Source organism: Dermacentor silvarum, chromosome 11, assembly GCF_013339745.2.
Source record: "Dermacentor silvarum isolate Dsil-2018 chromosome 11, BIME_Dsil_1.4, whole genome shotgun sequence".
In the NCBI taxonomy this organism is placed as follows: Eukaryota; Metazoa; Arthropoda; class Arachnida; order Ixodida; family Ixodidae; genus Dermacentor; species Dermacentor silvarum.
This window is the reverse complement of record NC_051164.1, coordinates 51,824,402-51,840,078: the sequence shown is the minus strand read 5'-3', so window position 1 is coordinate 51,840,078 and position 15,677 is coordinate 51,824,402. Positions and strand designations below refer to the sequence as shown.

Here is a 15,677-nt window from a genome sequence, read left to right as displayed (position 1 = left end):
CTCCTTTGCAATATTTTACTCTCTCCCTAGCAGCAGAGGGACGGGTTCAAGCGTGCTCACTGAGTTGCGCAAACACTCGAAGGGGACGAAACTTGCGTGCACTGCAAGACTACGTGCACCGGTCAAGGCGTCGTGCACAGACGCCGACTAGAGAACGGAACGCCACTCGCTAACGTCGTACAGAGGCGGCGCTCGTAGCCGAAAGAAAAATTGCCGTAGACAGAGAAGAGGCCGTTCACACAGACACACAAAAAAAGAAGTTATGCGTCGTCTTAGGCACCCTTAAGGCACTACTTGATCCAATAGCAATTCTGCCCCCGCATTCCCCATCCATCCCTTTCCCGGCTTCCGTGCGTCGTCTTTCTATGCTTTCACGACTCTGCCTATACTCCTTAACGTATCCCCGGTCGTCGTTGCTGTTGTTGACCTCCCCATCCGGTTGCCTAGGCACTTTCATCGCAGCCACTGAATCATTATTCCGTCGGCGCCGCTCTTCCGAAGGCATCCTTCGTCCTGCGCGATGATGCTGTCGTTATGCGGTGTCCTCGCCTCGCTGCCGTCTACCCTTCCCGTTCACCGACGCTGCGCGTCTATGGAGATAAACGTCGTCGAGAATTGCGTCATTCCTCACGGGGCGCAGCGCACACGCTGTCTGACACGTAGGATGGACTCGTGACACTGCTTTTGTCAGCCACGCTCCTCGGACGTCAACCGCAGTCGCGGGCGGCTTCTTTGTCTGCATACCTCTGGCAGTATAGGGTCTCGGATAATCGACTGTTGATACATCCTTGCCAGGGAATAGCTGAGTATGCGGACTCGAGAAATATGTCGGTCGTTGCGCGGTTCACGAGCTGGCACGTGTCCACGGAGGGAGCTCGGCCACACGATTTCGGCGCATTATTTGCAGATGGCGGCCGAACACGTATAAAGAACGAGCAAAATAAGTGTGCGAAAACCACCAACAATGATTTTCAATGAAAGCGAATCGCCGAACGCTTCCAGAAAGCTATCCGCTCCATTGAAAAAGACGATGCTCTTCAAGGATCTGTATTTGTTGCAGTGAGGATATATTGGTAGCGCTTGTTGTTTCGTTTCGTCATTCCACGGACAACGGAGCCATCAAGCAGCACATCATTAGCGGTAGTATAGGCGGAAATACATGTATACATTTAACGAGATGCGTCTTATAATGCGTTACCTCCAACGGCGCGAGCGCCGGCGTGACCGGCGATTCCCAGTGTCCTCTCCCGCCGTTAAAGGGCAGCAGGAGCACTCGCACTTCGCATCAATGCTTTTGTATTGGCGGTGACAGTCAACCAACCACCGACCACTAAGAAAACGGGCGAAAGAGCCAAGTATAAAGTTACTCGCTCCTAAAAGAAATTTGGTGCGACTTACTCATCCTACAGCGGCATGCGCGTTTGCCTTGGGGAGCAAACGATTTCCGAGACGTGGGCTGCCCTGGCTTGTGGGCTGCATAGCACCAAGATGCACGACGACGATACCATAAGGACGACCACGGCACGACCGCGATTGCTGCAGCGTTACGACATTAACAAAGGCTGCGGCATGACTGCGGTCGACGACGCAAAAAGAACGGAATGAGGAAACAACCGCGACAACTACGGCATGACGATGGCGGCGGACGACGTCATGACGACGACATCGTAGCGTTACCACCTGACGTCGGCGAGAAGCATCTTGGTAAGGAGGTGTTTGGGGTCACGCGTACGACGGCACAGGCTTATCGACGAATGCGGCATTGCCAGTTCTTCGCTGTGGAATTGACAAAGCAAAGTGATGCTTACTATAAGTTTGATAGGATTTCCTTGTAAAGAATGGGCGAAGGTATTGAGTTCCCTCTCGTGCTACTCTTTCTTGTTTTTCTTGCTTAAATGTCCGTGCTTGCGTGCTTTGCTTGAATATTGCTTCGCCGCATTTTGAGTGCAAGAACACGTATCAATAGGTTGCCACTCGTTCACCTAGAGAATGACAATCTGGAACAGTAACACGGAAACGTAGTCGAAAGGAAGCTGCGCTTTCAGCTAATTCAATGCAAGACCATGCATGCCTTGAGTACTTTTCGTACGTGCACTGTTTAATATGCCAATTGCTGCGCGGCAGCACGTAACATTGCGTACGCTCTAACAGCAATAGAATGCTGGCAACTACCTTACGCGAGAGTAACTGCCGGTCGCACCTAACTCGATTATCGTGAGTTGGTCCTCTGCGCGGTAGAACACGTTTACTCCGCTTGTGCCCAATCAGAGTAAACATACTCATCGGGTAGTTCGACAGAACTCTCGAAAGTTGAGTTAACTGACCACGCCAAAAGGCATTGAGAGCCCCCCATTTTTTGCTGACGTGTGCACTACTGCGGCCAACCAAAATTAAACTAGCTTGTAGCGTTGACATCCGAAAATTGCGCAGTGCGTTAGTTATGAGGAACGCCCTATGTGGAGGGCTCCGAATTCGATCTCCGCAGAGTTTTTATAGTGCGCCTAAAGCTAAGTTGGGGTAATAGGCCCGCGCTGTAATTGTTGGAATTCGAACCCACTACCTCTTGCTCAGCGGAACACCGTAGGCACTGAGGCACTGTAGTCACGGTGATCATTAGGGGTGCGCGAGCACTGAATTTCAAGACTAAAGACAGGGAAATGCGAATTTATGCTCTTAGAGCGCTATACAGACAATCACAGCGTAGCGCTCTGCAAGGCTTCGAAGTTGGGCTGGCTGGTTGAGCGACATTCTTAGAAATGGCAGCATGGCCACAGGACCAATGAAACACAAAACAACACAGGTGCTGTGTCGTTTTGTCTTTCATTGGTCCTGTGGCTGCACGTTCTTTTTTTCTAGGAATGAAGCATGCTAAGTAGAAGCTAGTTTGCACTCGGTCTTCAAACTGACTAGCTCAAAGTTTTCTGTCTTACTTTTTTTATGCGAACAAATCAAGTGCTCAGTGTTTTCGGGCTGATTCTCAAAGCACCTTCAACCGTATATAGGCTTACTATTGCATAACGACTGAGTCACTGCTTTAACCCTCTCATCATCCGCACACAAAATCGCATGATGCAGTGCACAGGAGTCGTTTGTGTGAGAACTTATCACAGAAAATTTAGCAGCATTTGATAAGAACGAAGAAAACGTAGGGCCCTGGACATCCCACGCTAACGGTGCCACAACTTTCGCTGTGTCGTAATAACAAACACGACAAGTGTACCTTGAGGCTAATTTCTCCGACTGACTACACGCAAGTGGAGCTGCCTATATCACCGCGTCCACGTAACAATGAATGATCGTGATCTCGCTACCAGAAAAACTCAAAGCCAAGAAAACGTAATAAACAAACTAATATAAAGAAGGAACCTTACTTAATAAAACCGTATTTCAATCGGCAACCTCTCAGTTTATACAATGCTAAATCAACTGATCGCGCCACCTGAGACCTATTGACGGCGCATTCAGTTGCAGAATTGCGACGCACGAAGGAGGGGCGAATCGGGAACTTGACGGTGAATGCGGCAGATCAGTTCTGCAGGAAATCTGGCAACATGGAGGAAGCTTTGGGGAAGGGGGAAAAAGAAACTGCCTTTCACCTTAGGGCATCACGTGATGCGTAGCGCGAACGAGACACGCAAGATGACAGGAACGATGGAGGTAGGGTGCTTCACAGAAGATGACAGCACGAAGCTCCGCGCCTTTTCATCTTCTGCGTCGTCGTGCTTGGCCCCTTTGCGCTATACACTTCACGTGATGCATTGCCAAGTAGCCAATCAGCATGTCTAGTATATAGTATAGTTGTACAAAAAAAAAAGTCTTCACCGATGTTTTCCAATCTGAAAACTGTTACAACAAAGGTAGCGAAGCTGTGTAAATGAGTTCTCGTACCATTCAGAAGTACTCGCCAACAACTTACCGGGGCAATGCAGCAAAAATCGCTTGAGGAAAAAGTCCCGCATTTTCAAGTACGTTAGTTTAAGCTGGGGAAGAGAAAACACGAGCACCTTATTTACAACAGTGAAATAAGAGAAAACACGACACTCAGTGTTTAATACGACTCATCGTTATGTTTCTTTTTTTGTTTTTTTTCCTTCCGCATAAGGGCAAATGTGAAACCGTCGCACGTTGAAGCTGCGCCTAACCCAGTATCGGCTCCAAGAAACCAAAGGCACTGTCAAAAGCTGTCGGACTGCTTCGCGTGGTAACACACGCTCAGACGCTCCGGCCCCGTAGCTTTCCATTTATTCCCATAGACAGCTGTAGGCGAGTTTTAGGGGTCTGTTTGCTGGCGCACGGCAACCCTCGAAAGCAGCGGCAGTTGCTGCTGCACCATCGTCACTCGCTGTTGGAAGGGGGGGTTTGATTATTGCATCTTTTATCATGTTTACTACCAACGTATACTACTAATTCCTTCCGACGTTTCATCAATGTTCTTAATTTGATGACTCCCCCACAGGCTGTGGTGGTGTTGCTGCACACCGTCGTCTTTCGCTATTGCAGCCGTACAAACTCTTAGTTGACCTCCAGCGCGGAGGCGGCCATTGTACGTCGTGAGAAAGGAAAATAAGGCATTACTGGTTAAGAAACCGCGCGTACAAGCTGTTGTCTATTCTAATGAGATTTACGCAAAGTAACATTTATTATGTAATCATCCACCATTGGCGTTTGAAAGCAAATTCTGCGCTCCTGCATACGTTTGATGACGTCGTACGCTTCGCGGCACAACAACGAGACGCACCGAAACACACTCCTCCTCGTTGTTCTTCAGAAAATATTTTCACCGACAATTAACTGGGCAATTTCACGGGTTCGCAATTTCAGCGACTAGATTATTTTGAGCGAAGTGAGCACTAGAATAACGTCATTGTCTGGCAATCTTAGTTTGTTAAGTTTGGCACCTCTACATTTCTCGAATAAAATTATGCATACAGCGTTCTATGCTAACATTCTACCAAAGCTTGAAAGGGCGAAAAATTTACTAAGAGGAACTATTCGCAGCCAATTGGCTTACGTACCATAATATTAACCGACTGGCTGATGAAAATAATAGAAACGCTGACCCGGTGATTACTAATTATTCTTAACTATGAGGATAAATAAATTACCCGGAAGACGTCATTAAAAACTTAACGTGGGTTGTATTCGTTATGAAAACGTGTGTACGAAAGGCCGCCTGTGGTCCCGGGTTTGAAGCCTATTAGGATTCTCCAAAGGGAAATCTAAAAAAAAAGGGGAAATGAAGGCTTTCACTTGTCACATGACACGTGTAGTGCGTATGCATGCACGTATACCAATTCTGGCCGAATAGCACGGCAGTATTGCGGTATCTACTGCTAATGTAAAAAAATGTGGGCCCCTTAACTGATCCAAAAGGTTGATTTGCTGCTCCAAAGTCAGCTTTTCGTTGTTTCGAAGTTGACTGTAGCAATCACATTGCTAGAGCAGTTCAGCTATATGGACTGAAGTATGTATCTGGAACATTTGAACAATATAGACGGAAGCACGTATCTGCATTATTAGAGCTATATAGATATACGCATATATATTTTAACTATATAGGCTGAGACATATATTCCTCAGGGAGGCAGTTTACGCAGAAGAACGTTTTTCCCGGACTTAACGAACAGAGCTGACCCAAATAGGTCAGCTTATGATCGAATGTAGGTAAAATGGATGCAGCCTCTCCTAGAAGAGCCATTAACTGCAGACGCTGGCGGAGACTCGAGCTTCGGTGCAAAGAAGAAAGAAAACATCAATGACTTTCTCGGGAGACTGCATTTTATTACCGCATACACTCGGGTAATGGTCGCATTCGCGTGAGAGCTGCATTTCCAACTTTGAAACAAACCCAAAATGAAAAAAGAAACTGAAAATAAGGCGTATATATGAAGAACCCCGTGTGGCTTGTGGTGTCTTCAGAAATTTGTTGGCGGAAACCTTTAAAGTCACAGATATATGTAACGCTGGTGGTCGACTGTACTGAATAGCTTGCTGCCGAACATAGCCTGAGCAGCGGCTACAGCGACAGCGGTGAGGGCTACACGGTACATAGCCTGAGCAGTGGCTACAGTGACAGCGGTGAGGGCTAGACGGTACATAGCCTGAGCAGCGGCTACAGCGACAGCGGTGAGGGCTAGACGGTACATAGCCTGAGCAGCGGCTACAGCGACAGCGGTGAGGGCTAGACGGTACATAGCCTGAGCAGCGGCTACAGTGACAGCGGTGAGGGCTAGACGGTACATTACCTGAGCAGCGGCTACAGCGACAGCGGTGAGGGCTAGACGGTACAGTCTGAGCAGCGGTTACAGTGACAGCGATGAGGGCTAGACGGTACATAGCCTGAGCAGCCGTTACAGTGACAGCGGTGAGGGCTAGACGGTACATAGCCTGAGCAGCGGCTACAGTGACAGCGGTGAGGGCTAGACGGTACATAGCCTGAGCAGCGGCTACAGTGACAGCGATGAGGGCTAGACGGTACATAGCCAGAGCAGCGGCTACAGCGACAGCGGTGAGGGCTAGACGGTACATAGCCTGAGCAGCCGTTACAGTGACAGCGGTGAGGGCTAGACGGTACATAGCCTGAGCAGCGGCTACAGTGACAGCGGTGAGGGCTAGACGGTACATAGCCTGAGCAGTGGCTACAGTGACAGCGGTGAGGGCTAGACGGTACATAGCCTGAGCAGCGGCTACAGCGACAGCGGTGAGGGCTAGACGGTACATAGCCTGAGCAGCGGCTACAGCGACAGCGGTGAGGGCTAGACGGTACATAGCCTGAGCAGCGGCTACAGCGACAGCGGTGAGGGCTAGACGGTACATAGCCTGAGCAGTGGCTACAGTGACAGCGGTGAGGGCTAGACGGTACATAGCCTGAGCAGTGGCTACAGTGACAGCGGTGAGGGCTAGACGGTACATAGCCTGAGCAGCGGCTACAGTGACAGCGGTGAGGGCTAGACGGTACATAGCCTGAGCAGCCGTTACAGTGACAGCGGTGAGGGCTAGACGGTACATAGCCTGAGCAGCGGCTACAGCGACAGCGGTGAGGGCTAGACGGTACATAGCCTGAGCAGTGGCTACAGTGACAGCGGTGGGGGCTAGACGGTACATAGCCTGAGCAGCGGCTACAGTGACAGCGGTGAGGGCTAGACGGTACATAGCCTGAGCAGCGGCTACAGCGACAGCGGTGAGGGCTAGACGGTACATAGCCTGAGCAGCCGTTACAGTGACAGCGGTGAGGGCTAGACGGTACATAGCCTGAGCAGCGGCTACAGTGACAGCGGTGAGGGCTAGACGGTACATAGCCTGAGCAGCGGCTACAGTGACAGCGGTGAGGGCTAGACGGTACATAGCCAGAGCAGCGGCTACAGCGACAGCGGTGAGGGCTAGACGGTACATAGCCTGAGCAGCCGTTACAGTGACAGCGGTGAGGGCTAGACGGTACATAGCCTGAGCAGCGGCTACAGTGACAGCGGTGAGGGCTAGACGGTACATAGCCTGAGCAGTGGCTACAGTGACAGCGGTGAGGGCTAGACGGTACATAGCCTGAGCAGCGGCTACAGCGACAGCGGTGAGGGCTAGACGGTACATAGCCTGAGCAGCGGCTACAGCGACAGCGGTGAGGGCTAGACGGTACATAGCCTGAGCAGCCGTTACAGCGACAGCGGTGAGGGCTAGACGGTACAGCCTGAGCAGCGGTTACAGTGACAGCGGTGAGGGCTAGACGGTACAGCCTGAGCAGCGGCTACAGTGACAGCGGTGAGGGCTAGACGGTACATAGCCTGAGCAGCGGCTACAGCGACAGCGGTGAGGGCTAGACGGTACATAGCCTGAGCAGCGGCTACAGCGACAGCGGTGAGGGCTAGACGGTACATAGCCTGAGCAGCGGCTACAGCTGACAGCGGTGAGGGCTAGACGGTACATAGCCTGAGCAGCGGCTACAGTGACAGCGGTGAGGGCTAGACGGTACATAGCCTGAGCAGCGGCTACAGTGACAGCGGTGAGGGCTAGACGGTACATAGCCTGAGCAGCGGCTACAGTGACAGCGGTGAGGGCTAGACGGTACATAGCCTGAGCAGCGGCTACAGTGACAGCGGTGAGGGCTAGACGGTACATAGCCTGAGCAGCGGCTACAGTGACAGCGGTGAGGGCTAGACGGTACATAGCCTGAGCAGCGGCTACAGCGACAGCGGTGAGGGCTAGACGGTACATAGCCTGAGCAGCGGCTACAGTGACAGCGGTGAGGGCTAGACGGTACATAGCCTGAGCAGCGGCTACAGTGACAGCGGTGAGGGCTAGACGGTACATAGCCTGAGCAGCGGCTACAGCTGACAGCGGTGAGGGCTAGACGGTACATAGCCTGAGCAGCGGCTACAGTGACAGCGGTGAGGGCTAGACGGTACATAGCCTGAGCAGCGGCTACAGTGACAGCGGTGAGGGCTAGACGGTACATAGCCTGAGCAGCGGCTACAGTGACAGCGGTGAGGGCTAGACGGTACATAGCCTGAGCAGCGGCTACAGCGACAGCGGTGAGGGCTAGACGGTACATAGCCTGAGCAGCGGCTACAGCGACAGCGGTGAGGGCTAGACGGTACATAGCCTGAGCAGCCGGCTACAGCGACAGCGGTGAGGGCTAGACGGTACATAGCCTGAGCAGCGGCTACAGTGACAGCGGTGAGGGCTAGACGGTACATAGCCTGAGCAGCCGGCTACAGTGACAGCGGTGAGGGCTAGACGGTACATAGCCTGAGCAGCGGCTACAGTGACAGCGGTGAGGGCTAGACGGTACATAGCCTGAGCAGCGGCTACAGCGACAGCGGTGAGGGCTAGACGGTACATAGCCTGAGCAGCCGGCTACAGTGACAGCGGTGAGGGCTAGACGGTACATAGCCTGAGCAGCGGCTACAGTGACAGCGGTGAGGGCTAGACGGTACATAGCCTGAGCAGCGGCTACAGTGACAGCGGTGAGGGCTAGACGGTACATAGCCTGAGCAGCGGCTACAGCGACAGCGGTGAGGGCTAGACGGTACATAGCCTGAGCAGCGGCTACAGCGACAGCGGTGAGGGCTAGACGGTACATAGCCTGAGCAGCGGCTACAGTGACAGCGGTGAGGGCTAGACGGTACATAGCCTGAGCAGCGGCTACAGTGACAGCGGTGAGGGCTAGACGGTACATAGCCTGAGCAGCGGTACAGTGACAGCGGTGAGGGCTAGACGGTACATAGCCTGAGCAGCGGCTACAGCGACAGCGGTGAGGGCTAGACGGTACATAGCCTGAGCAGCGGCTACACGCGCTACAGTGACAGCGGTGAGGGCTAGACGGTACATAGCCTGAGCAGCGGCTACAGCGACAGCGGTGAGGGCTAGACGGTACATAGCCTGAGCAGCGGCTACAGTGACAGCGGTGAGGGCTAGACGGTACATAGCCTGAGCAGCGGCTACAGCGACAGCGGTGAGGGCTAGACGGTACATAGCCTGAGCAGCGGCTACAGCGACAGCGGTGAGGGCTAGACGGTACATAGCCTGAGCAGCGGCTACAGTGACAGCGGTGAGGGCTAGACGGTACATAGCCTGAGCAGCGGCTACAGCGACAGCGGTGAGGGCTAGACGGTACATAGCCTGAGCAGCGGCTACAGTGACAGCGGTGAGGGCTAGACGGTACATAGCCTGAGCAGCGGCTACAGCGACAGCGGTGAGGGCTAGACGGTACATAGCCTGAGCAGCGGCTACAGTGACAGCGGTGAGGGCTAGACGGTACATAGCCTGAGCAGCGGCTACAGCGACAGCGGTGAGGGCTAGACGGTACATAGCCTGAGCAGCGGCTACAGCGACAGCGGTGAGGGCTAGACGGTACATAGCCTGAGCAGCGGCTACAGTGACAGCGGTGAGGGCTAGACGGTACATAGCCTGAGCAGCGGCTACAGCGACAGCGGTGAGGGCTAGACGGTCACCGGTAGCGCGGCGTGCACGCGTGGACGGACAAATGCATTACGAAAAGATTTGCGGTTGCTCTTCGGCACAGAGGGATTGCGGGCATTGCGAAGGGCCGTAAAAAAGTACACACAAATGGCCCACCATTGGGGCATGGCCTCTAATAGCCCAAAAAAAAAGAAAGACGCTTAGATCTTCATATGCAACCCTTCCACTCACCCTCTCATCGTCCCCTGAACTTTGACGCCCGTACTTCGAACCGCAATCAACTTCGAAATAATATCTGCCTGAGCGGGTTGAATCAGCTTACTTGCGCTCCCGTCGTATTATACACATTATACTCAAGTTTGGTCTTTTTGTCTCTCACCGAGCAATGAAGTTGATCGATTGATTTTATTCAGAAGAAATATCACATAAAAATTCATTAACCAATCTGAACCCTTAGCCTGACGCTAGTGGGAATGCATTTAAGTAGAAGCAGGGAAAAGAGCGCATTAGACGTTAAAACTACGTCTATGCAAAAATTACATAAAGATTCAAAACGGAATGAGCCAGAACATAAACGAAAACAGTCTGTTACATGGTTCTAACTTATGCGAGCAGCTCTCATTTATGTGAACGGTACAAAATGGATTGAATACTACGGCAATGTACCAGGTGTTTTTACGGAACACCCTTTTCATCAAGAAATGGTCATATCTGGGCTGCTTCCGTTGTTTATTTTTTGCAGATAGACTATGTGGTTAGGTGGAAATTAGCAGCAAGATGAGTTTAATTATGCTAATCAGCTTTCTAATTGCTAACTTTCGGGCGCATGTTCTAAATGTGAAATTGAAGACGAGGAGTGGTGAAGTCATGTCTGCTTAGGAGAAATCCTAAGACACATTACTTTCGAGATATAACAATCCCTAAAATTGGCTACAAAATGAATTGACGCCCCAGTTAAGGCCATCCGAAACTGTTAAACGCTCGCTTTTAGGAAAACCGTTGAGTGGAACGCCATCGTATTTCGTAGCAAATTATAAGGTCGCGTGTCATGAAAGTGGTGCTGGTTACAGGATTTCTTCAATGGAGACACGCCTTCACTAGTCATTGGCTTCTATTTGGCAATTACAATTTGTGCCCCAAAAGTCCGTAATTGCAAAATAATTACTAAGTTTTAGATGACTAGCGAAATTACCGCACATTTTTTTTCTTGCTGCTAATGTCCGCCGAGCCACATAGCCTTTGTATAAAAAGACAGCAGGAGCAAAGATTTGACAGTTTCAATAATAATAACTTTAAAAAGTGTGTTGCGCTTCCTGTACATGGGATATTGGCGAAAAAGAACAACTAAGGATGCTTCGATACAACGAACACGTGAACTTAATAAAGACACATAAGGTTGGAATATAGATTGCGGTGTAGCACAGCACGGTTATATATTCACGAAACGTCACTTGCCGCCTTCCAAGCAATCCACCTCGTCAGAAACGCACACAAAAACAAAAATGAAGAGCCAAAGCCCCAGGCGACGCTCCCCTGATTACAAAGCTGGGCTTTCACAGTGTTGCCTGCCCGTTTATTTTACCGGCTTTCCGGTGTTGGGCACAAATTTGTTTTGACGCGCCACCCGCGTGTCGCTATAACTTTATTCTCGCGGAAAAAGGGCTGGAGATTTATCCAAAAAAGTAAAAAAAAAAAAAAAAACACGGGAAAACTGACTACGACAGCGCGCAAAAAGCGAAAAAAAGGGGGAAAAGTAGGCCGCGGTGAAGCTTGTAGAAACAGAAAGACAGAGTTCGTTGCCGTGGTAAGAAGAAATAAATAAATAAAAACGCGTACGAAGACAGATTCTAACCTTAAGAGGTTTTGCCTCGTGCACTGCACTTAACTCGGCGCCGTTCTTTCTTTCTTTTTTTTTTGTTTATTTTATCTCGCCTGGGTCCCACAGCATCTGCCGAGTCACGTCTACCGAACAGTGTGCGAGTGTGTGCTGGCCGTGTAAAGTTGTGTTTTTCCTTTCAACGTGGCTGAGACTCGGAGGATGTGCGAAATAGACTAGAGGAAAAAAAAAGAAACACAAAAGGGGAAGCATCGCCATAAGCGAGACGCCGTGTAAACACGGTGACCCGCTTAGGGCGGTGGGGTTCCATATTGAGGACTCCGTAGTGGACTCTCGTGGAAGCCGGCTGGCTTAGAACAAACAGGAGTCGTCGAGAGAATGCAGGGGGGAACGGCATTGGGATCAAGTGTGCGTATGCGCGGCAGACGCAGCTTCTATCGGAGGAAACCGTATACAGAGGAGACAAATATATATATATATATATATATATATATATATATATATATATATATATAATGTCTGCTTTTGTTGACTTGTACGTTCTGTCTTTCTCTTTTCTTTATTTTTGCGTTTCTGCGAGCGTTCGAGCGCATTTGCGGTGCCTGTGTGGCGCTAGCGTATGTTTGAGATTTAGCCTGTGCGGGCTTGCTCAAATTTGTGTGTTCGGGTGTTTCTTTCTTTCTATGTGTAAGTATACATGCCTTTTTATGTCTGTGTGTTCGCTCGTACTCTTCTCCCGTTACATGCTACAGCGCTGGCCCTACGAATGGCTGCTCTTTGATTTCTCGGGTTGTAGAACAGATTCCGTGCTATCGGAAGCGCGAGTCGGAAGACTAAACATTTCGCACGCGATAAATGCGCGAAGGAAGATCGATTTAGCTGGACGATGAGGTTGGGATGTGGTCGAAGCGTCGTTATCTGCTATCTCTGTTTCACTTCTATATGGGCTAAGGCAATATGCGCAATAATCCGTATACAATCCGATTCAAAACGAAAAAAAAAAGATTTTTTTTTGTAGCGACATGGAAAGAAAAATAGGTGGCAGAATGTAAGGCGCAGTAAGCCTCAGGCTGTTTTGTCTGGTGTTGGAGTGAGAATTGGCAGGCGCGAGCGAGCAATCTTTCCAGAAGTAAAATAAATGTGAGTTGCATCCGCTTGTTGAAGTTGAGCCTGCTGGTGGTCAAGTGGAAAGGCTCGGCCTTTCTTGCTGCTTTCACCTATTAGGACTTAGCCACTGTTCTCTACTGAAGCAATCATTTAGCTTACTTACTGCTATATTCTTGCGGCTTTTCTGGAATTAATACTTAAGATACGCTATTCAAATGCCTCCCGCTATTCCTGAAGAAAAGAAGACGATGTAAGAGCTATGCAGTAATCAATAGGGTATATTAAATTGGAATAATCCATCCATTTCTTGGCCAATCCCCCATAGCGGGTAGGAGCCACGTACGAGATAGGCAACAACAACAACAAGAACAACAACAACAACAAGTGTCATATCTTGCGTTGAAGGCAGCAACAACAACCACCACAACAACAGCCACAGCATTAGCCACAACAACAGAAGAAGCAGAGCTCTAGTATAAGACATATGAAGGGTACCCAGCGCGCTCAATCATTAACATAAGATGTAGAATAAGACAGAGAAGCAACAACAACAACAACAATATGAGAAGCAGAGCTCTAGTATATGATTTATGAAGGGCAAGCCGACGCGCTCAATCATTCTCATTGCATATAGATAAATAAAACATAGATAAAGATCGTCTTCGCCTCCCCAACAGGGAAGGCGACGTGTATATTATTCTAGTTCATTATAGCCATGTGCTAGAACACGAAGAAAGCGCCGACGCGAGCTCAAGCCAGTACACAGATGTTGAGCGGGCATTAGCCAATCATCGCGGCTGCTGGCGCGATCACGCTGTCCAGGATCAGTATTATACCCTGCTGAAGCATCCGCAGGGTGGTGGGAAAGTAGATTTCTGGACTGACAATGCGTTGTCCGTAAGTTTGAATCGCAGTGGCAAAATGAGAATTCTATTTTTCTTCTTAATATTTTCGCCAACGATTTTGGGATTCCAACGACCGGCCGAGGCGGATTCCGGCGGACATCAACGCGACCAGGCGAAGCGTGCCCATATAATGGCTCTCGTTGTAAGAATAAAGAGAGAAAAAGAGAACTTAATTTAAGAAATGGCAGAAATGTAGGCCTGACGTTGACTTCCCTATCCTACTACTCTGCACAAGGATAAAATAAAGCAGTGAGAAAGAAGGTTTCGAGGGGTGACGATGTGAACAGAAAGGAGTGAATGAATGGTTTTTGAAATTAGAAAAAAAAAATTGGGGATGACGCAGGGTCACATTTATCCGCAATGTTTATTGAAGAAAGAGAAGTCAAGCTCAAATGCACTCACGCTGTCAGTGTACCTTACAAAGGGTTACGTCGGGAGACATGATAATATGTGGAGACATTGCAATGAAATCGGTATGCGGTGATTTATAACCGGAACTCAACACAAACCTAAAGCAGAACCAGCTTCTAGTGAATACCTGAATGCCTGCAATGGTTTCTAAGTGCAGTCGTTAGTTGATGCTAGATACAAGGACTCAGTAAAAAGACACCGCAATCGCTTGCGCTGCCTTTTTTAAATATTTTTTCGTCTCTTTCACTACACTCAATTTAAAATGGATCCCTACCAACTCGCCTAAATGCCCACCCTGCTCCTCCACGGTCAGGCGTAGTAACGCCGGTTGACGAGATCTATATAACTACTGTTTATACTTAAGCATGTTGAGAAACGCGTTCACCACAGATGAAACGTAAACAGCGAGTCGAAGCCAGGTCACCAAGGCGCTGCAAGACATTAGTGCTCAGAGCAGTCGAAAGCCGATTTGTTGCCGACAGCTCATGTAATTCAAAAGCGGAAGCCGCCAAGAAACACCCATGCCGTTCGAATTCCTGCTTTCTTCGAAGCGTCGCTGTTTATTGCGGAATCGTCGACTGGAAGCGTCGCGTCATTGCTTCGAGTGCTAAGATTTACCGCAGTCCATGTTCTGTGGACTGCGGCCGTGAGCGCGTAGGCTAACGCCAAAAGAGAAAGACCCGGATGGCGAGCTATTTCCAGCGTGCTTTTTGGCAGGCTGAATTCGGATCACACTCGAACGGCTGAACACTGCTAGCAATTAGTGACCATAATGTAACGGTCTTTGCTTCTTTGCAGATGATAGAGCGGAGTCCAACAACAGTGGACGCACCTCGTCCTTACTAGAACGCAGAAACACGTGTTGCTTTAAGGTACTGGTGCGCTTACAAGAAACTACTTGACACCTAACAGTCCAACCTCAGTCTGACAAAACACTTCCCATTGCCTTCGGCCAAACGACGAATGGTGCCTATAGCAGAAGTGCCCATTGAAAACACAATAGAGACGTTTTCAAACAAACAATCAGCGACAGCCGAAACCGGGTGGACTGCCAAACAGCTTGACCTTGCGGATAAATCAAGGTGAAGCGATTATCGGCTGTCGGCGTAGAATAAAACCGCCGACAGCCGACGACGACACGCGGGCAGCTAGCAATTGTACCTAAAACGTCCACATCATGCGGGCATAAAGGAAGAATGGGTGTTTTTTTATGCGCCTCGAGCACGTATCCCGATTGCGACGTCTTGCTGAATTCGCACCTTGCAAAGTCTCGCGCGGGTTTGCACAGCTCAAAACGGTGAAACAATGAGAAGCGTGGACAGTGGAGGAAACACGGTGTCTTGTCATGTCTTATTTCAAAATGCAGTGATCTCAAATATGGCCCCGTCTCTCAACTAGGCCAGTTTTATCAATCTTATGCATATATATATATATATATATATATATATATATATATATACTTCTTATACTCTCGTTGTTTCGCGCTGCTCTATGTCGAGGTGCAG

General features: G+C 49.7%; 1 protein-coding gene across 1 annotated transcript in view; it reads right to left on the bottom strand.

Moving 5' to 3' along the window:
• The window catches only part of LOC119432915 (glutamate receptor ionotropic, NMDA 2C-like), an 83,026-nt gene extending 75,394 nt beyond the window's left edge, over positions 1–7,632 (bottom strand). Inside the window, exon 1 of the mRNA XM_049658307.1 lies at positions 6,246–7,632. Within this exon, the coding sequence (XP_049514264.1) occupies positions 6,246–7,632 (1,387 nt within the window). The remainder of the gene's footprint in view (positions 1–6,245) is intronic.
• Between the last annotated feature and the right edge of the window lie 8,045 nt (positions 7,633–15,677).